This window comes from Gopherus flavomarginatus, chromosome 1 (assembly GCF_025201925.1).
Source record: "Gopherus flavomarginatus isolate rGopFla2 chromosome 1, rGopFla2.mat.asm, whole genome shotgun sequence".
Classification (NCBI taxonomy): Eukaryota; Metazoa; Chordata; order Testudines; family Testudinidae; genus Gopherus; species Gopherus flavomarginatus.
The window spans coordinates 26,454,573-26,477,524 of NC_066617.1; the positions used below are offsets into that span (position 1 = coordinate 26,454,573).

General features: G+C 41.4%; 1 protein-coding gene across 4 annotated transcripts in view; it reads left to right on the top strand.

Moving 5' to 3' along the window:
• Positions 1 to 2,442: 2,442 nt before the first annotated feature.
• GSAP (gamma-secretase activating protein) overlaps positions 2,443 to 22,952 on the top strand; it is a 65,343-nt gene continuing 44,833 nt past the window's right edge. For all 4 annotated transcript variants that reach the window (XM_050936836.1, XM_050936838.1, XM_050936837.1 and 1 more), the window contains exons 1-9: positions 2,443 to 2,787; positions 12,799 to 12,875; positions 18,398 to 18,451; positions 18,941 to 19,010; positions 19,385 to 19,441; positions 19,593 to 19,681; positions 20,068 to 20,137; positions 20,867 to 20,916; positions 22,836 to 22,940. In XM_050936836.1, coding sequence (XP_050792793.1) covers positions 2,703 to 2,787; positions 12,799 to 12,875; positions 18,398 to 18,451; positions 18,941 to 19,010; positions 19,385 to 19,441; positions 19,593 to 19,681; positions 20,068 to 20,137; positions 20,867 to 20,916; positions 22,836 to 22,940 — 657 coding nt within the window. In that variant the 5' untranslated portion in view covers positions 2,443 to 2,702. The remainder of the gene's footprint in view (positions 2,788 to 12,798; positions 12,876 to 18,397; positions 18,452 to 18,940; positions 19,011 to 19,384; positions 19,442 to 19,592; positions 19,682 to 20,067; positions 20,138 to 20,866; positions 20,917 to 22,835; positions 22,941 to 22,952) is intronic.

Here is a 22,952-nt window from a genome sequence, read left to right on the forward strand (position 1 = left end):
GCAATTTTGTCAATTGCATCATCTTTTTGAAAAGGTGCTGCCAATACACTGAAAGGCTGCCAGGGGGATGGTCACCTCTCATCCCAGATTAGCTCTGCCACTGACACAAAGATGAATTGTACTGGCAAGCTTCACGTTAGCTCTGTATAGTTCTTACTTTGGGGAAGCTGGTTTCTTTTCTCGCATTGTATAAGATATAGATCTTATCAAAAGATGGTATCACATGATTCTCATACTACACATGGTACAGAATAGCTCATTCCCCATTCATGTTTCCTCTTTTTGATGCTTTGGCATTTCTGATCCTGGCCCAGACTCTGTCCCCTGGATCCAGATGCTGGGAGTGTGCTCCTCCATGTGTGGCTGTCCTGGGCCTGCACCTCTGTGGCACTGTCCCCCTACACACGTACACTCACTCACTCACACACACACTCTGTCTCTCTATCTCCCCCCCGCTGCAATCTGTGGAGCTAAACTTGAAGCTGTGCTGTTTTTTCAGTGGAACCTCTCTACCCTCATGGCTTGTGTGGGCTATGAGGGCCAAGGGAACCACTGGAGCCACACTGCCAGCATTTGCAGTCAACATGGGAAAGGGAGGCAGTAAGACACTTGGCTCTTACCTCCCTTCGGTCCAACCTCAGGGACAACCAAGCTGGGGTCGGAGGCAGCCCCTCCGAACTGATTGTAAAAGGGGGTTCAATCTCCCTGATGGAACAGTTGGGGAGGGAGCTTTGGGGGGAGGAAGTGTCTTTCTGATTTTTGGACATTGCTTAGCACTTTCTGGATAGTAAATGACTCTTAATGATAAACGACAACATAAGATCTGGGCTTTCCATGCCCCGGTGACTAAGGTGGCACAACAAAAGCCGATTTGACCTTTTTTTTATCTCATAAATGACTTCCTAATGCATTCACAAGCTAAATATGAGTCAACAGTGTAACACTGTTGCAAAAAAAGCGAACATCATTCTGGGATGTATTAGCAGGAGTATTATAAGCAAGACATGGGAACTAATTCTTCCACTCTACTTCGCATTGATTAGGCCTCAACTGGAGTATTGTGTGCAGTTCTGGGTGCCACATTTCAAGAAAAATGTGGGCAAATTGGAGAAAGTCCAGAGAAGAACAACAAAAATGATTAAAGGTCTAGAAAACATGACCTATGCAGGAAGATTGAAGAAACTGTGTTTGTTTAGTCTGGAGAAGAGGAGACTGAGGCCTGGTCTACACTGGGTGGTGGAGGCGACTCGATCTAATAACGTGAATAATGTAGCTGAAGTCAGCGTACTTAGATCGACTTACCGTGGTGTCTTCACCACGGTGAGTCGACTGGTGCCGCTCTCCCGTTGACTCCACCTGTGCCTCTAGTGGAAGTGGAGTACAGGAATCAATGGGAGAGTGCTTGGGGGTAGATTAATCGCATCTAGACTAGACACAATAAATCGAACCCTGCTGAATCAATAGCTGCTCACCGATCTGGCAGGTAGTGTAGACATATGCTGAGTGGGGACAAGATAACAGTTTTCAAGTACATAAAAGGTTGTTCAAGGAGAAGGGAGAAAAATTGTTCTTAACCCCTGAGGGTAAGACAAGAAGCAATGGGCTTAAATTGCAGCAAGGGCAGTTTAGGCTGGACATTAGAAAAAACTTCCTATCAGAGTGGTTAAGCACTGGAATAAATTGCTTAGGGGGCGTTGTGGAAGCTCCATCATTGGGGATCTTTAAGAACAGGTTGGACAAACACCTGTCAGGGATGATCTAGATAATACTTAGTCCTGTCTTGAGTGTGGGGGACTGGACTAGATGACCTCTCACGGTCCCTCCCAGTTCTATGATTCTATAAGCTATTACTGTACTGGGAGGCTCATTATTCGTGCTGGATTTCAGCTGCGCTCATCCAGTTACATGACTGTGGCCGGAATCTGAAATCTCTCTTGTGTTGGCATGGGGAACTCTGTGCCTGTAAACTGCCCAGCACAAAGGGGCCATGATTCCGATCAGGGCCTCTGGGTGCTATTGTAATAATATAAGAATGAATAATAACACAATCCACCTCCTCCCCACCTCCTCCTGACACCATTATCTTGTGGTACCTTCATTACAGGCTCCTGGAAGGCTTTAGAGCCAGGAAGGGCAGCAGATCCAACATTCTCCTGAGTTTGGAGGTGTTGGATCTGGAGGTTGGTTTTGTGCCAACCTCCAGCGTTTATCTTATCACCAATTACTTATCAACAGCAGGCTTGGACCATTTCTCAGCACTCTGCGTAAGCACCACCAACAAAAACTTCCCAGCCCGGTGAGGTGAAAGCCCAGGCCCACTGAAAATCATGCGCCTGCCTGCTGCAGAGCGTGCAACCGCAGGCGTTTGCTCAGCGCAGCCTTCCTCTTGCTGCAGCCTGGGGGAGCAGCGCGCCCAGCCACTCCAAGCCGCCCGGAGCTGAATGACACCCCCGCCACCCAGTAGGCTGCCGCTTGGAGCAGCTCCCGGCCGGGCTGGGCTATTCCCGGCGCTGCCGCTCTGGAGCAGAAGCGAAAGCAGCGGCCCGAATGAGGAGGACTGCGGAAGCGCCGCGCAGAGCCCACGCCCCTGGCTGCACAGGAGCCGAGAGGCTGGTGCGCCGGCCCCTCTAGGACCCGGGCTCCTGCGAGTCTGTCCCGCGCCTCCCCCCGCAGACGGGGGCCAGGCGGGTGGCGCCAGCGGGATGCTGCTCCAGCTGAGCGCCGAGTTTGATCTCCAGAGCGATGTGGTCCCGTGGCTCTTGGCGCAAGGTCCGGCAGCGGCTCTAGGTAATGCTGATGCTCGGGGAAGCGCTTTCCGTCCTGCCCAAGCAGGCTGGGTTTCTGTAGGGTCGCCCCCACCCCCGTTAGCCATATCTGTCTTGTACTCGGCTCACTTGTCAGGAAAGTGTCCTCGCCCGCCGCCTGCCCGGTCCCAGATGTGGCCCTGGCTTCTGAAGTGTGTGCACATAAGAATGGTTATCTGGCCCTTTAAACATCCTCACAACTCCCTCTCCCCCCCCCTTCTTAAAATGGGACACAACTCAAAGGGAGAGGGAAGAAGTTTGACATGATGTGATATTAGTGTTCTTTTGCTGGGTCAGAACAAAGCTGGCTGGAATCTAATGTTTCATGAATCAGCGCCTTAGTTTAGTTTATGGCCGTAAAAACAACAACATACTATTTATGTGCTGAGTAGTTACAGTGTCAAAAGAGCCCGGGTGTGTTTGAACTTGGGCCTAAATGAGTGAAGTAGTGTCTTATTTGGGCATGGTTTAGTCAAGTGCTGGGAGCATGATATGTGAACCATTGCCGAAACATATCTAGAAATACCTGTCTGCCTTGATGTGTGTTATGGTTTTCCCACTTGTATGCTCCTTGGCTGCCAGTTACCAAGATTGCTGGGCCTAATACTCAACTGATTTACAGCACATTCAAATACCATTAAAGTCATGTGCAGAATCCAGTCCACTTATTATTTATGTAAGTACAATGTCCAAATGTCCACTTAAAAATTGCAAAGTTATTCTGTATGGTGTGAGTTTAAATTTTACATGGTGACATTTTATTTATATTTTTAAAATGAAGAATCGGAGTTTCATCTATTATGGCAGGGAAGTGAAAATAGTTTGGTTTCACATGAGATGCAGACTGCGCTGAAGGAGTTCACCACAGCTCTTGGCATGTCACCTTGAGCAAATATCATAGAGTCTAAAAGCTAATATAACATTAAATAGGTTAATCTAAAGTATGTATATTTAAAAGTAACTTCTTTGAAATGTGAGCCAAATTTTTCCTTGGTATAGCTTTCCACTCAAGTCACTCATGCATCAGAGATGAATTTGGCAAAGAATGTTCAAAGTGAAACAATTGTATATGACAACAGGAAATAACCTATGTAGATTTAACTTCCTACTAACAGACTACTATCATATATGCTAGACGTTATCCCTTTCTTTCACAAAACTTTCCTCTCTCACTCCCCATTTTCCCAAAAATTTGGTTAGAATACTTTCCCCAAGTAACCTCCCCTTTAAAAAAAAAAAAAATCTTTCATCCATTTTATTAGTGAATGCTAATTAAAATTAAATTAACTGGTAGATGCCACAACAATATGTGATTGCTAAATTATTTTGTTGGGTAGCATGGGAGTTGAGAAGCAATGAATAAACCCAGTGGACTTTTGGCACAATGATTCCCCTCCGCCCCACCTGTGAAGTAACTGTTTCAGTTCTGTTTTTTAAAAACTGCAGAAGACTCAGTTTAGAAAAGTAGAGGGAAATAGCATACAAATCATTATCTTTAGGGCCCTACCAAATTCACTGTCCATTTTGGTCAATTTCATGGTCATAGGATTTTTAAAATAGTAAATTTCATGATTTCAGATATTTAAATCTGAAACGTCATGGTGTTATAATTGTAGGGGTACTGACCCAAAAAGGAGTTGTGGGGGCTTGCAAGGTTATGGGGGTGGTGGTTGTGGTACTGCTACCCTTACTTCTGCACTGCCGCTGGTGCTTCCTTCAGAGCTGGGCAGCTGGAGAGCAGTGCCTGCTGGCTAAGAGCTGAGATCTGAAGGTAGAGCCATCACCACCAACAGCACAGAAATAAGGTTGGCATGGTATGCTATTGCCCCCTTACTTCTGCACTGCTGCCTGCACAGCTGGGCCCTCAGTCAACGGCCGCCACTCTGCAGCTGCCCAGCTCTGAAGGCAGCAGGGCAGAAGTAAGGATGGCATGGCATGGTATTGCCACTCTTACTTCTCTGCAACTGCTGGTGGGACACTGCCTTCAGAGCTGGGTGCTCAGACGACAGCCGCCGCTCTCCAGCCTCCCAGCTCTAAAATGACCCTTCCCCTAAAATAACCTTGCCAACACCCCCATACACACACAGTCAGGACTCCCAGTTTGAGAAACACTGATCTCTCTTGTGAAATCTGTATAGTATAGGGTAAAAGCACACAAAAGACCAGAATTCGCAGGGGGAAGACCAGATTTCACAGTCCGTGATATATTTTTCGTGGCGGGGAATTTGTTAGCCCTCTAATCATGGTAGAGACAGATGCTAGTATCGGTACTAAATTCTGAATGTCTAATTGGAGACCTTTTGGCAAGATACATCATTTGAAAAAAATCAACCATCTATGTATTGTTGCTCTATAAAAGGGTATGTCAGATTGATTTATCCCCAAACAAGTTTATACAAAACCAAAGGTAAATATGAAAGTTTCCATTATTTTAAAAATAAATTCCTTACCTTTCCTTCTACCCCAAAGTCTGTAGTTGAAAAGTATTCCATGTATGTTAGGTATTATTATTATCTACCATTATATACTGGAGTGATTGACTATGATATGGATATGTCCTATAATGTGGACATGGCACTGACCATCTTGTTTAAGACTGATAAAGGCCGTGCACAGCCTTTTTAAAAACCAAAAGACCAGTCTTTTTTAGAATAAGCCCATCTGATGTTACTAGTGTTACTTTCTAGCATTTCAACTTCTGTACACATGGTGACTTTTCTACCTTTTAAAAATAAATTATTTTTGTGTCTAGGCACCCAGGGCGTTGTAGCCTATTTAGTTAAACTATTATTAAACTACCATGCGTTCAGCTCCCATTGCTACAGTTTCAGTCTCAACAGAATTATCTTGTGAAGTCTTACATGAATGTTTAACTTTATTCTCATTGGACAACTCATACGAAGAACATTAAGCATCCACATAAGTTTTGTCAGTATTGGGGCTCAGATCACTGGATTTTGGACAAAAATAACTTGTATGATGCTGAACTTAGCAATCACATATGTTGTACTCACAAACTGGCATATCTCCAATTATAGGGCCTACCTAGTAGAAGCATTGTGTTTGTAAAACATTGGTCGGAACTGAGGAAATTAGGCTTTTTAAAATAAACACATGAAAATATTTTTCAACTGTTGTTAAAGGAAATCTGGGCTTATTTTTGTTTAGCCCAATCATGTGAGTGTTCAGAAGACAAGCAGCACTTCTTGCTATGAATTAAAACTATGCTATATTTGAACAAAGTCTTCCTGGCTGTTTTGAATCTGTTGGTGGTGGTAACCTTCTGGATAGTCACAAATGGCCATCAGTATATAGGAGACTTCAAGCAAGTTTCAGAATTGCTTGAAATCTGATTTAATTATCTTTAAAAGGATTTTAATTTGTAGATGTTAAAGCATTTTTGCACCTAGCGCTAAATGTTACTAAGTATAACATTAAAAATGAATGTTTTCTCCCTTGAGGATTTGAGAGTGTTATGCAGCCTCTCTTGGAATTTCCAGTGATGTACTCACTGGGCATAGGTAGGATCAAGGAAGGAACTATAAACTGAGAGAAGATGGGTCTCGCATAGGCCCTGATCTAAAGACTTCCATTGAGTTCTGTGGACTCTGGATCAGGGGCCTACTCTCTGCTTGGAGGTCAAATTCAACCTTCCTTGTACACAGTAGAAAGGAGGTTTGTGGATAAGGGAGAAGCGGTGGATGTGATATACCTAGACTTTAGTAAGGCATTTGTTACGGTCTCGCATGATATTCTTATAGATAAACTAGGAAAGTACAATTTAGATGGGGCTACTATAAGGTGGGTGCATAACTGGCTGGATAACCGTACTCAGAGAGTAGTTATTAATGGCTCCCAATCCTGCTGGAAAGGTATAACAAGTGGGGTTCCGCAGGGGTCTGTTTTGGGACCGGCTCTGTTCAATATCTTCATCAACGATTTAGATGTTGGCATAGAAAGTACGCTTATTAAGTTTGCGGACGATACCAAACTGGGAGGGATTGCAACTGCTTTGGAGGACAGGGTCAAAATTCAAAATGATCTGGACAAATTGGAGAAATGGTCTGAGGTAAACAGGATGAAGTTCAATAAAGATAAATGCAAAGTGCTCCACTTAGGAAGGAACAATCAGTTTCACACATACAGAATGGGAAGCTACTGTCTAGGAAGGAGTATGGCAGAAAGAGATCTAGGGGTCATAGTAGACCACAAGCTTAATATGAGTCAACAGTGTGATACTGTTGCAAAAAAAGCAAACGTGATTCTGGGATGCATTAACAGGTGTGTTGTAAACAAGACATGAGAAGTCATTCTTCCGCTTTACTCTGCGCTGGTTAGGCCTCAACTGGAGTATTGTGTCCAGTTCTGGGCACCGCATTTCAAGAAAGATGTGGAGAAATTGGAGGGGGTCCAGAGAAGAGCAACGAGAATGATTAAAGGTCTTGAGAACATGACCTATGAAGGAAGGCTGAAAGAATTGGGTTTGTTTAGTTTGGAAAAGAGAAGACTGAGAGGGGACATGATAGCAGTTTTCAGGTATCTAAAAGGGTATCCTCAGGAGGAGGGAGAAAACTTGTTCACCTTAGCCTCTAATGATAGAACAAGAAGCAATGGGCTTAAACTGCAGCAAGGAAGATTTAGGTTGAACATTAGGAAAAAGTTCCTAACTGTCAGAGTAGTTAAACACTGGAATAGATTGCCTAGGGAAGTTGTGGAATCTCCATCTCTGGAGATATTTAAGAGTAGGTTAGATAAATGTCTATTAGGGATGGTCTAGACAGTATTTGGTCCTGCCATGAGGGCAGGGGACTGGACTCGATGACCTCTCGAGGTCCCTTCCAGTCCTAGAGTCTATAAGTCTATTAGTCTATGAGGTTGATGGGACAGTATTCAACCTCGGCATGCAGGCAGGCCGTGTGGTTGCTTGCAGTCTGTCCCTGCCTGCTATTCTAGCCTGTGGACTGGGATATCGGCTGTTGCTCTCTGTGCCTTTTACGTTGGGTTTTTGGCCGCTGGATCTTTCAAGTGAAGATTTAATTATCACGTCCCCAGTCCACTCCAAATGCTCAGTCTGCACTGGCTTAGTAAGGATGACAGGAAAATCACCTTTGTGACACCAGCATGTCCTCCCTCCTCTCCATCCTGGACTGATGAGGAGACCCTGTGGTACAGAGGGTATTGTGTGGGCCCTCTATATTGAAGTGAATTCTGCCTTGAGGGAGTATACTATGTGGAAAAGGATTTGTTTGGAGACTTCCCTAAACTTTCAGGATTAGTATAAGTGGCTGAATCCAATTAAATTTCCATTAATATCAGTGTAGGGTGTAGTGTCATTCAAAGGGATAATGACCATAGGCGTGCCCAGCACATTTCATTAGGGTGTGCACCTACAGAATTTTTTTTTAAAAGGCAAACATTTATTGAATACTCAATCATAAATGACATTATTTTTATTCATCAAACAAACTAAACTTAACTAAACTTAAAAAAAATTAAGTTTAGTTAAGTTTTAGTTTCTTTAGTTTGTTTGATGAATAAAAATAATGTCATTTATGATTGAGTATTCAATAAATGTTCGCCTTTAAAAAAAAAATTCTGTAGGTGCACACCCTAATGAAATGTGCTGCGCACACCTATGGTCATTAACAACTAAACGTTACTTAAAAAATGAGACACAAAATATCAAATTTTTGCTGTAGTGATAACCAGGCGTATACAAAGATATAGTCAATTTTCATGATCTTTATCTTTAACCAGATAATGAGCTAACCAAAATTGACCAAAACAGATTAAAGTTTCTTTGTCTTCCTGTCCTAGAGAATGAGATGTCGCTCACCAGGTGTTATGGACTTAAATTCCTCAATCATGTCATTGTAATTAACCGATGAAGCCAATTCTAGTTCAATGTACAAAATCATGAGTGAGTTGAGGTGCTGTTGGGACATTGTATTTTTTAGTTTATTTTTTACATGTGCTAGTTTTGAAAAGGCTCTTTCACATGAATAGCTTGTCTGCTCCTTTTCTTATCTTATCAACAAACCGATCCATATTTTAAAATTTAAAGGGGACATCATACGATTGAATTAAAACGTAAAGCCATGGGCTTGTTATGCTATTTCAGTAGAGTACACATGACAAAGATTACAAACACTGTAGACACTGCGCTGGGATGCCTGACGCGGCCGCTTATATAGGTCAAAGAATTTTCTAGAATAGTAGTCGGAGAGGAGGACCAATGGTAATGTGGCACCTCAGTAGTGGGGACACATGCTGCGAGCGAACGTGGACTTTGTATATAGAGAGTATCATGAGATTAAATTAAAATGCAAAGCCACTCTTTTTTTGAGACATTAGGGCAGGCGTGGGTAAACTTTTTGGCCCAAGGGCTACATCGACGTTCCAAAACTGTATGAAGGGCCAGGTAAGGAAGGCTGTGCCTCCCTAAACAGCCTGGCCCTGTCCCCATCCGACCTCATCCACTTCTTGTCCCCCCGACTACTCCCCTCAGAATCTCCGACCTATCCTGCTCCTTATCCCCTGACTGCCCCCCCAACCACCACCCCAGGACCCCACCTCCCACCAACACTCCCCTGTCCCCTGACTGCCCTGACCCCATCCACCCCCTGCCTCCTGACAGACCCCCAGAACTCCCACGATCCAACCCCCCGTCCCCTGACCACCACCTCCAGAACCTCTGCCCCATCCAACCCTCCCCGTCCCCTGATGGTCCCCGGGACTCCCTGCCCCTTATCCAACTCCTCCGGCCCCTTTATCATGCCGCTTAGCTCCACCTCCCCCCTTTTCCGGAGCCTCAGCGTGCCGCATCCAGAAGCAGCCCTGAACAGTGCTGCAGAAGAGTGGCTCCATGGGACCTAAGCTCCCACCACTCGGCCGCAGCTCGTAGCCCCGCCCCCTTACCACACGGCTCTGAGCAGGAGGAGCTCATGCCCCGCTGGAGCCACACTGCTTTAGCACTGTCCAGGGCTGCTCCTGGACGTGACGTGCTCAGGCGCTGGGGAATGGGGGAAGGTCGGGCCTGGGGGGAGCCTCCCTGGCTGGGAGCTCAGGCGGGCCGGGCAGGACGAGCTTGCCCACCCCTGCATTAGGGTGTTCCTGGGCCTATGATAATGACAGATCTTCTGGGCTATTATTGGGTGATCATCTCTGGTGTAATGCTGTTGTAATGGACTTTGAGTGATCTGACAGCTATGGAAAGTGGTGAATCAAGTAGTGTAAAGAAAGCCAGGATTTCCCCCTTGTGTCCCAACAACAAAATACCAGTGTTCTGAATTTAATTGATCCTAACAGTAATAAATAAAACAAATGGGGTGTTCTTTTTGTTACTGATTGTGTTAGCGCAAGCCAGTTTATAGTATAAAAATACCTGACCATATGGAGAGGCACACTCTCTGCCAACTTTAGGTGATAACTACGAAGTTATTAGTGTTAAACCCAGCTAATAACCTAACAGAAATCTTGAAGAATTTTTCCATTCACACTTTCTGAACACTATTGCTATTACAAATGACCATACAGTGGTTAAAATGCAGCCATCAAATGTTCTTTTTATGGACTATATTTTCTCTCCCAGTGAAGATCTCATTAGTGAGGCAACAACCCTTTAGCAACCACAGCTGCTAGAAAAGTGACATAAAGAAAGCATGCCTTTTTATTGTCTTTAATATGATATGAGATTTGTCCTTTCTGACATACACTAATCACTTTTGTTTTGGGCTTCCCTGCTGCCTGGTCCTTCTCTTTCCCCTTCATGTCCATTGTGGCTTTCTGATGATTCTCTCCCCCATCTACCCCCACTCTCTTATCTATGCTTCCCTGACACATGGGATCCTTGCACATGCCCCTGTGCTGCTTAGTTTCCAGGTACCTCAGTGCAGCAGTTCTTAAAGTGGGATGTGTGGAATGTATTCTGGGTGTGGGGGCATTAAAAGATTTAGGAAAAAAACCACTTACTGCACACGTTCAGAGCTGGGTGGCCAGCAGCAGCACCACAGAAATAAGGGTGACAGTACCAAATCATGCCACACTTATTTCTTTGCTGCTGCTGACGGCAATGCTGCCTTCAAAGCTGGGTGGCTGGAGAGCGGTGGCTGCTAGCCATGTGCCCCAGCTCGGGCAAAACTACTACAGACAGAAAGAAGGGGATGTGATCAAATAAGTTTGAAAACCACTGCCCCAGTGAATACTGCTAGGCTGCATGGCTCCCTGGTGGCTCTGGTTATTAAGGGAAAATTCTGTTTCTTATTCTGCTCTTTATGCAGAAGTGGCTCTGGAAGAGGCACCTAGGCTTCTGCACTTCCTCATTTCCAGGTATTTCTCTGAGTTGCCTGGAGAGGCAGCTGGATACAAGGTGACAGGTGTTGTGGTGCTGGTTCCACCTCTCCGTTGACCACCAGCCGGTGCTCTGAGGACTGCAGTTTGAGAACTTGCAATGCATAGCCATTACTTAACTTCTGAAGTCCTGTATGCATGTAATAGGATGGGTTGAAACTGATCTGCTATAAGCAGCATACAGCGATCTGGAGAAAGGGGTAAAAAGTGAGGTGGCAAAGTTTGCAGATGATACTAAACTGCCCAAGATAGTTAGGACCAAAGCAGACTGTGAAGACCTTCAAAAAGATCTCACAAAACTAAGTGATTGGGCAACAAAATGACATATGAAATTTAGTGTGGATAAATGTAAAGTAATGCACATTGGGAAAAATAACCCCAACTATACATACAATATGACGGGGGCTAATTTAGCTACAACAAATCAGGAATAAGATCTTGGAGTCATCGTGGATAGTTCTCTGAAGATGTCCACGCAGTGCGCAGAGGCAGTCAAAAAAGCAAACAGGATGTTAGGAATCATTAAAAAGGGGATAGAGAATAAGACGGAGAATATATTATTGCCCTTATATAAATCTATGGTACACCCATATCTTGAATACTGCATACAGATGTGGTCTCCTCATCTCAAAAAGATATACTGGTACTAGAAAAGGTTCAGAGAAGGGCAACTAAAATGATTAGGGGTTTGGAATGGGTCCCATATGGGGAGAGATTAAAGAGGCTAGGACTTTTCAGCTTGGAAAAGAGGGGACTAAGGGGGGATATGATAGAGGTGTATAAAATCATGAGTGATGTGGAGAAAGTAGATAAGGAAAAGTTATTACTTATTCCCATAATACAAGAACTAGGGGACCCCAAATGAAATTAATGGGCAGCAGATTTAAAATAAATAAAAGGAAGTTCTTCACACAGCGCGCAGTCAACTTGTGGAACTCCTTGCCTGAGGAGGTTGTGAAGGCTAGGACTATAACAGCGTTTAAAAGAGAACTGGATAAATTCATGGAGGTTAAGTCCATTAATGGCTATTAGACAGGATGGGTAAGAAATGGTGTCCCTAGCCTCTGTTTGTCAGAGGGTGGAGATGGATGGCAGCAGAGATATCACTTGATCATTACCTGTTAGGTTCACTCCCTCTGGGGCACCTGGCATTGGCCACTGTCGGTAGACAGGATACTGGGCTAGATGGACCTTTGGTCTGACCCAGTATAGCCGTTCTTATGTTCTTATGAGTCCATCCTCTTATTTAGAATTCTAACAGAAAATAGGAGTTGATCCTGAAATTTTGCAAGGAGATGGTTAATTCCATTACTATGGCAATTCGAATTGTTAATTTAAACATGGTTTCCATGTTATTGGGTGGGTGAGTGAGGAATGTTTAGAAGCTAAGCTCCTTTTCTATAAGTTTTAAAACTCATTACATCTCATTTGAAGTTTCAATCAGGATTAAATAGAAGCCTGCATTCTACACTATCTTCCTCAAGAAGAGAGGAATATTTTCATGTGCACAATATGCTCTAGAAAGGCCTCCATTTAAGTGTTTTTGCAGATGTAAGACTAATGCTGATTTGTTTTAAATCTACATAAGTTCTACAATGAATTAAGCCAAATGAGTGTCTTATGCCTTTAATACTTCTCATTTCAGACACTTTTGAGAAGAGTGCAGCAACACTGTACGTAGTAAATGTTGAAAGAAATGGAAAAATTATTTATACCTGGAAGGTAAGTCTACAGCATAGAAGTCTGTTCAGATATACTGGAAAGTAAGAATTTGTCTAATTTAATCTAATACTTGCATTTTACATTTCTTTTCATTGGGATTTAAAATCTGTAATATGATGGATTACAAGTTTTGGATGCCTTTTAGGTTACTTACAAAACTGTTTTTTCCTTGGGGCAAGGCTGGAGGGACAGAGAGTGAAATCCTGCCTCCATTAAAGTCCATTGGAGTTTTGCCATTGACTGCACTGTGGCCAGGATTTCATCCTGAACGAACAGCAATTACTTACACAAATTATTCATAAACAGCACATTCTTCCTCCCTGAGAGCTGAGTTGCTTAAGAAAGACAGAATCTACTGAATTCAAGTGGAGCTATTTCACTTAAACTTGGTTCTGTATAAGTGACATCTGTAAACTTTTTTAATGGTAAAAAAACCCTCTTCTTATGCTGTGCTTTGTGTAATTTTAAACCGTGCCTGTAGTTGTAGATGTCACGAACTTTGAAGTATCTCTAACTTGTTTAGTATCCTTCAGAGTTACATAGGGTGACCAGATGTCCTGATTTTATAGGGACAGTCCAGATTTTTGGGTCTTTTTCTTATATAGGCTCATATTACCTCCCACCTCCTGTCCCGATTTTTCACATTTGCTATCTGGTCACCCTAGAGCTACAGTCACTTTTACTGCAATAGCCTACATTTAGGGCCCGGTTCTCCCTAGTGCATGTAAAGAAGTAACACTCAGTATTAAATCTCGTGGCAGTGCAAGAATTCTCCAATTGGTTTAGGGATGATTCCCCCTCTTTGGAAGAAGTTGGGGTTCAGGTAGCAAAATCTACTAGTACCCACCCAGATTCATGTGGATTTTAGGGGATCTGCTTAGGGCACAGGCTGCAGGGCAATACACTTCCAATGGAACTGTGTTGCCAAAGATGCCTCTTATTCTTTGACCTGCCCCCGCCAAACAGCAGAGCATCCACCAGGGCTTCCACAAGGATAAGGGAAGGAAGAGGCTGCAGCAGAGCAGAATTCCCTTTTCTTGTGGATGCAGGCTTTCCTTTGCATGAGGACAGCAAGGAGAGTTATGGGGCCTTTACACATCACCTGGCAGTATTAACAAACCTCCCTTTGTTTTTTGTTTGTTTGTTTTTTATATTTTAGTTTAATGAAATATCAGATTTTTGTATTACACAAAACTGCATTCATATTTTACTCTGATCTATGCAAAGTTCATCTGTGCAAATGTTGACAGCAGATCCTCTGGGCACCACAGACTTGAGGAGGCCAATTTTTGTTCATAAGGGGAAAGTGCCTTCTTTCTAGCATGTATGGAATGTTGCATTAAGCATTCCAGGGCTGCAGACTGGCCAGTCCAATCACTTCATATGGCAGTCAGGCTCTTGGGAAAAACAGCAGGATTCACTGAGCTTGCTCAGCATGTTTGCCTTCCCATCCCCGGCTAGTTACTTTTCCTCAGGCTGAAGTAAACTCTGTGTGGTGCCAGGTGGTGGTAGCAGGGCACAAGGGAGATCCTGAAAACTGGGTGTAGCAGAGTGGAGAACACATTTGCATGAGGCTTCCACCTGCCAAACTGCTCTGAACTCTGTCCTGAAGAACATGTTTTTTGTTAAAACAGTCTTCCTGTCTTCCTGTCTCGCCAAAGTAGGCTGACTTTCCCCCGGGTAGATCAGTCTACTACAGAACCAAACCGGCATCTGGAGCCTTGCTCTCTTGGGAAGGCCACAGATATGTTTTGTTTGGGTTTTAAGATTTAAAACCTGTTACTGGACTGGAGAGTACTCCTTGGAGTATTTTCACCACTGGGCAAATTTGAGGGCTGGTCATATGTTGTATGTTTAAAAAAACCCAAAAAACATGCATCCTTCTCCTAGAGAGAGGAGTGTTGTCTGTGTGAGACAGACAAATAAGGTGTCTAACCTGCTGTGGGATCCGTGCTGGCCTTAATGCCCAGATAGATTCCTACTGAAGTTAGTGAGACTCCATGCAGGATTGTGTCCATCCATGCTGATGCAGTTGCGTGATGGGGATCTGAATTATCCCAGACCCTTGTGTGTGCTAACTTTTTTCTCCAGAAGTTGGAAGATATACAAAAAGTATAAATTTCATCCTGTACATAAGATGCTTTTTGCATCAAATTGTCAAAGCTTGGAAAATGGACCATTTTTAGGCCTTAAGGGTGAAATGCTGGCTCCACTGATAGTCAACTGGAGTTTTGCCATTGACCTTAATGGAGGCAGGATTCCGCCTAAGGTGGTTTTTGTTCTATTTGGTTGACTGATAGCAAATGTACTGTTTTATCTACTTTGTTCTCTTGTGTATGGCAAAACTTTTCCATCTGCTGAACTTTTTATGACTTTCTTCTTTTTGTGCAGGAAGGGACAGGGTCTTGAATTTATCTAGCTACTTATCAGTTACCCACACATACCGTAAAGTTTTAAGTCCCATTTTTGACCTACCTTCAAACTTGCAAACTGGTGAAGAATGTCTTCTGAATGATGAGTATTTTTTCATGTTGCTACTCTGTTGTTAATATACAGAAATGATATCAAAAAGCTTTCTCATTTTATTCAAGATCAATAGATATGATTACCCCAGTATCTGCAGGTTTACTTGTTCTTCCCTATATTCACTATGGGGAAATAACTTCATTACTGCACGTACTAGTGTTGGTTAACTGCAGATCTTATTGTGTTATCAAAGGCAATTTAGTCTTTAGATTTCTTTTAAATAACCATTGTAAACTATATTAATCAATGAGCCACCATTTTTGTGAGAGAAACTTAAACATGTGTCCTTCCTGCTGGCTCTCTGGCAGCAGTTAACTCTAACACTTGTCAGAGCACTTCATGTTCATACTAACATCATCAGCAAGGCTCGGGCACAGACAAGGGTGTTAGCTAAACAGCTATTTTGGTTTCTGTCCCATTAAACACAATTGGAAAACAATCTGTATCTGCCAAGTGAAAAAAGACCATATGTATTGTGTGTAGGATCAGTGGAAGGAGGAGGATGGACGTTATTTTCAAGCTTTTACAAAAATTATAAAATAATGTTGAGATTAGAAAAAACGTGGCCTTTGTCTTTCATGGCATATACAGTTGTCACATACCTGTTTAAAAAAAACAGATTATTAGTCACAGGGTAAGCACTTTTCCCCTGAAAAGCAACGTAGGAATCCTGTAAGTGCACTTGGTAACAATATGCTAGCACATGCATAGTCTTGATGTGGAACTTTGATTATTACAGCTATGAGTCCAGTTTTTATGAAATACACTTGTCTTAGCAAAGTACAGAAAATGCCAGATTATAGGGGCCTGCTCCTGCTCCCACTGAAGTCAGTAAGGTCTCAATTTGGTCCTATTCAGGAATGATTAATTTTAAGTCAGTGGAACTTAAGCACATGCTTTTTTTTTTTTCTTTTCCCCTTTTCTTTTCTGAAATAGGATCATAGAAGAGTTTTGTTGTTCAGAGCTTAGCTACTGTGGTAGCAGGTATGTTTAAGAGAATGCATGACCAGGCCCTTATAAATACTTTCATTTTCAGTTTAGACCGATTTTTACTGAAAAATCCCTGGATTTCACAACATTTTCATTTTTTTTCTGATTTTCACCCTACTTTTGTATCATTCAAATATATAAAAATAACTTGTTTTATTAGGAAAATACAATACATTGCATAAGCTATCTGTATTTGGATAATACGTTAGTCTGTGTGTGTATGCAAAGCTGCCTGTTGAAGTAAGGCTATGTATTAGTCTAGAAGATACACACAATAAACAAACAGGCACGCACACAAAGTCTGAAGTGTATGCACATCTGAACTTACTGATGATTCTCATGCCCACCACATACACATTTCAAGCTGTTAGCGGATAACCGTTTAAAGATTTTACACCCTAAAATGGGAAGAAAGCAAAAATCTATATCAGAATACGTTTCAGAACACAAGGAAGTATTCGAAAGTTTAAAAAAAAAAAGAGAGAAAAGGATGAAGTTAAGTGTATGTCCGGCAAATGGTGTGGCCCAATTATTAAATGTAAATATTTATAGGCTAATAGTTCTAGGTCTACAACAGTAAGCTGTTTATTCAAATGAAAAGTTTTATTTGGGGATTAGAGATATTGTTTTCTTAAACTCAGAGGTGGCATTGTGTTTTGTGTTCTGTTTTTGTTCTGCAGCAAACCAGACCACGTTGATGAACAGAATTCAATGCATTAATCTACTGAATACTCCCCCCCCACCTGTCTTTCTGTTCACCAAAATAAACCCCAGTGTTTACCCAGAAAAATTATTCATAGTTTTTTGCACTGATTTTCACCTGTTTTTGTTGTTGTGGTAATAAACACTGATAAATTCCTGGGAAAAATTAAATGAAATAAAAGTTGAAAATGAAGGGCCCTATGTCTACTTCACAAAACAAAGTGCAGTAATTTTGCAAACCACTACAGGTCCATTTTCTCATGCTCTATTGTTAAAAACAGTGGTGTTATTGTATCAAGCAGACTCAACGATTGTAGTCTGATGAGTGCAAGGTTACATAGCTGGATGTAGCTTCATTAACCTGGTAACTTTATGCACACTTTGAGAGTGGTTGTAGCTTCCAACTGAAAATGGAAATGCACCAATTTGCTGCCAGTCAGATACCAAAAATGGAAATAGATCTGGAAAACCTAAAGCATGGAAAACCATAAAGAGTCTTGCTCATTAAAAAGAAAACAGTTTAATCTGTTTGTCTTCAGAAGTAGTGTAAACAATAACCAGTACATCATTATATAAATCAGCTGTAGGTGGTGTTTGTTTTTTATAAGGCAGTAGACTGTCAATAATTGTGTTGACAATCTGGAGCTATATATAAACAGCTTGTGAAATCTATTTAGCATTTGTCTTGATAGTTCCCAGGGTAGGGGCTACATTCATCCTCCAAATGCAGGTAGGCCTCTGGCCTATGTGGCAGCCTCTCTGCACCCGGATGTGAAGTTTTTAGCCACTGCATCCATATAATCGCAGATCCCCCAGATCTGGTGCATCTCACCCCAAAATATCCTACAGAGCATCAGCACAGAATCCCCTTTCCATGGTGCACAAAAGGTGCCAAGATGTTGCTTCATTGCCACCCTGCCCTTGTGGAGGTTGAGTGGGGAGCCTACATAGGGCTTCAGTGGGGTAGAGAAGTGAATTTCAGCTTATAAGGGGAGGCAGGTTCAGTTGTGGTGGTGAGTTGATCAGTTGTCACATGTAACTGTTCTAAAAACCAAAACCACAACAAAAAAACACAAAACACAGCAATCCCTCATCCCCTATTTTCTCACTCCCCTTTTTTGGAGTTAAAGTAATAGAGCAATACGTATGAAACCAAAGGCCAGAAAATGGACAGGAGTGAACGGGAATGGAAAGAATTGGTGATAGGAGAGAAGAGGGGGGTAATATTGGAAAGGAGAAAACAATGTTTAACAAATGTCTATGTAAATCTAGATAAATTGACAGTTATTTCATTTAATTTACAGGGAAGTGGGAGTACCTGCATTGGATTATATGATCCTCTTAATAAACAAAATGAGGTAAGGCTAATGCCACATGTAGATCTAGAAAGGAGAATATCTCTGCTTTCTAGGTTTTGATGCCCTAAAAAATGATATTCTTATGTCTGAAGTGTTTGTTTTGAAATAAAAGTTACTGTTGTGATCTTTCCACACCCCAGCATAAAGCATTCAAATAAAGTTTTGTAGCAATCTGTCTGCATAGCAATCTGACTTATTTTATACTGCATCGGGCAGATATGAATGCTAATGAGTTTTAAAAAACAGCTGAATTGAACATGTTTTCTAAAAAAGTAGGGCTGTCAAGCGATTAAAAAATTAATTGCGATTATTCACCTACGAAAGCTCATACTACAAAACCTCTGTTAGTCTATAAGGTGCCACAGGATTCTTTGCTGCTTGATCAGTGTTGTTTTCCTAAGGAGTAGAGACTTTAAAAATAGTTTGTATTAAGTGAGTGAAACAAACAATCCACGCTATATATTTAACTCAAAATTTATTTCCCAATAGCATCTGTATACCTTTGAAAAAGATCTGCACATAATCAGTTGTTCGATCAACAATGAAAAGACATTACTAGGTAAGTGTCGTCTTTATCTCATTAAAATTATACTGTGTCATGATATAGAAAAGTTTTTATTTTACTAATCTGGATAAATTTAAATCTAGAAATAATGAGAAATATTTTACCTAGAAGCAGCTCTTGACTATCTCCTTCTCTGCATTTTTAATGCATCTGTCACTAGAATATCTAGGTGACAATGTGATTACTGTGACTGCTCTTTTTCTTTTTAAACAAACTGACCACTTCTTAAGTTTCTGCATGTCTAGTACATCTTTTAAAGTTTGGTTCAGTGATGAATTTTCTTCTATTAGATTTTATGTGATTTGGTATTTGGAAATGTTCACTAAGATGAAATAGTGAATATACATATTTTGTTTTTTGTTACGTAGCAGTCAGTTTTCTTCAGTCAACAAAGGAAGAAAGAGTAAATCAACTATTGCAGCCAGGTACCAAAAATGGCTTATTTTTAATTGTGAAGGTAAAACCGACACTGTTATAGGGATTTTGCAACACTACTTTTGCTTGTATCCCTTATTTTATAAAACAGAACTTTATAAAACAGATTAATATAGTTTGAAATTTATGTTCTTTTTGCAGTATCTAAGTGTTTGACCTTGCTCATTGAAATTCACCCAGTTAATAATGTAAGAGTCCTAAAGGCTGTGGATACCTGTATCAGAGTACAGGTAAATGATTCAACTATTCTGACTGTAGCTTTTCATTTATTACTTTAAAGTGAAAAAGCAGGGGAATTTAAAAGTGCCAATATTGCATTATGTAACTGAGAGAGATTATGCTTTTGTAATATTTAGTACAATATAGGTAGACTATGCTTTTGATTTGAACTGTCTATTTTATCTATCTTGAATCTAAGATTATTTTCATAGCAACTAATGATGATTTTCATCTGTAGTAATGCTGCTGCTGTTGTTTGTGGAGGATTATCAATGTGGCAGTCTGTATACAAAAATTATTCTGCTGTCCATAAATCTCTTAAAAATTATAAACAGCTTAGATTAGCTTTAGCAACAAAGTCTCTTGGCCATTATTTTTATACAATTTCCTTTTACAGTTTCTCTATCCAGCTACAAACAGAAATCCTTTTCCAGAAAGCCATCTCTTACTAATTTCAGAAGATAAATGTAAGTATTTGAGTTAATATTTTAAATATATATTGCTTCTCTGGTTAAATATGGACATGCTATTATTTTGAAACAGTGTAGACTACAACTATATTGCTAATTTGGCTTCAATAGCTGTTTTTATTTACTTATTTCTCCTTTCCATAAAAGCCAATATAGAAATAAGAAAGATCTCGGCCAATAATAATATTACAGATGCTATTCCAACAAAGGTATACTTTAATAAGATTATTTCCAATATTGGAGGAATGGCCAATCTTGACTATGTTCTTATTTTATTTTTGATTAGGTAATACATTGCCAATAAGCAGCCCCCCCCCTTTTTTTTTAAAAAGAATTGAAGGTGAAATTATGCTTTCTCATATATTGGTATAATTTCAGAGCAGTTCTGTTGACTTAAGTAGAGCTACTCTTATTTTATACTTTGGATATAAATTCCAGAAATTAAAACGGGTGCTATAAACTACAGCAATGCCCTTACAGTATCCATTGGCCGTATCTTGTAGTCCTTACTCAGGGAAAATCTCAATGATTTTGATGGGAGTTTTACCTGAGTAAGGACTGTAAGATTTGGCCCATTATTCAGCTTAACTCTTATGCCAGGAGTTGATTTTTCTTGATACTAATATGGCAGCTCACAACTTTCCAGTGCTAGGTGGTTAAATTGTTTTGCTAACCATATTAACATAGTTTTAAAAAAATTTAATTTCAATATTTCTAATTTTAAAGATATTGAACAATTTCACATTCATGTTGTCACAGAAGATCACCACAAAGTGGTAAGAAACCAACTTTCTTTTGATGCTTTTATTGAAAAATTAGAGGAAGACTATCTTATATCCAGTTTTCTACTGTTATTTTTCTGACCTTTGTAAATTGTTGTTTTGATAATGCTTTAAACTGTAGCTACAACTGTGAAAGCTATATTAATAAATGTACAGATAGTATAGCAGGTTATTCAACCAGATACTGTGTAACTTATGAGGAAATTTAGTCATCTCATTGCCTTCTCCTTAAGTCTATGAACTTGACCTTATCAAAGGGTATGTTTAGACTGAGGTTCACAGCTTCCCCAAAGCCAAAATATTTTGAGTGATAAGAATGGAGCTAAAGGGCTTTCACTCACCCTTGTGTTCTAGGACTCTGACATGGAGGAGAGTTTAGAAAGATGACCTGTAGGGAGGATGATGAAGTAGCAACAAAACCGAATGATGTATCTAAAATTCAGTTTGAAAGTGGTGATGTGAATGCTTTGAATTATTCATTCCCCTGTATTTATAACATATGATATTATAGTTGCTAGTAGTAACATTAATTAATTGTATTAGTTGCTAGTAGTAACATTAATTAGTGGTGCCATTATTAGAAGACTATATACAAATCCACTAGTGTGTGTCCTATTTAAAATGAAATGCAATAATCAGTGTCAGTCTAATGCAGTTGTCATGTATTTGCTATATCATGAAAACCACAATTCATTTAATTGTGGCAAACATAGGCGCCAACTTTCCCCTGCGCCGGTGGGTGCTCGTGCCGCCTTGCTCCTGTCCCGCCCCATTCCAACTCCTTTCCTAAAGTCCATGCCCCAACTCCACCCCCTCTCTGCCCCTATTGGACCCCTTCCCCAAATCCCCACCCGGCCCCGCCTCTTCCCCCTAGCGCGCTGCATTCCGCCTCCTCCCCCGTCCCTCCCAGCCACGCTAAACAGCTGTTTCGCAGTGCAAGGGCTGGGAGCTGTGGGGGGTGGGGAAGCAGGCACGCGGTGCACTCAGGGGAGGAGGTGGAGGCAAGCGGGGTGGGGAGCTGCCGGTGGGTGCTGAGCACTCATCAATTTTCCCCTGTGGGTGCTCCAGCTCCGGAGCACCCACAGAGTCGGTGCCTATGGTGGCAAATAAACGTTTCCCCTCCAAACCTATGAGTCCTTATTCTCAGTTACTGTAAGGCCTTTCACACTGCTCTGGTGGTGAAGAGGTGTCTTAAGGTGGATGCAATTTTTTAAAAAAACTGTAAGAATAGGGAAAAGGGCTTTAGAGTAACTGAAAATCAGGCCCTTAGTCTATGCTAGTTTCTGTTTATAAATAAACTGTTTAACTGTTACTTGAAATGACGTCTTTCTGCATCTGCCAAGGGTAAACTTAGATGGTCCTAATCATTTCCCACTATTTTAGCTTCTTCCCTCCTCATTCATCATGTGTTTGGAAAGAGGAGACAAGACTCCCTTTGGAACTAACAACTTTCCTCCTTCATTGGCTAATCAAGATAGTTGCAGTCAGTTCAAAAGCATCTCGCATCCCATTTCTCTGCCCTTCCCTGGGACTAAGCTTGCCATCTATTCTCCCTCCCCACCTTCAAGGGACTTGGGAGGGTAAGTTGTCCTTTGTGATTTCCCTTCCCCTCCCAACTCTGCCAAACTATCCTTCCAATCTAGGAACTCCTAGATGCAACTTCCTTGGGAACTAGCAAATATTTCTCCTGAACTGAACATACTGCCTCTGCAATGTGCCAGACCCTCTGGTTTACAGAGATTCCTATGAAATGAGCAAATAGGACATTTAAGCTACCTGGAAATATTAAAACAATCAGGCTGTTCTGTGTGCTGCTGTTTATCTTCTGAAAGCCTGAGTTGTTCATCATCTTCATTACAGAAGAATATTTGACTTATAGTGTTCAGCTCATTTTTTTAAATCTTTCCCTTCAGGTGATTCAAAACTCAGGCCAGCTCCCAAGAGACAGAGTTGCAGATGATCTCATTTGGGCACAATGGGATATGACAGAACAAAGACTCTTCTACATTGTTCCAAAGGTGGGAAAAAAT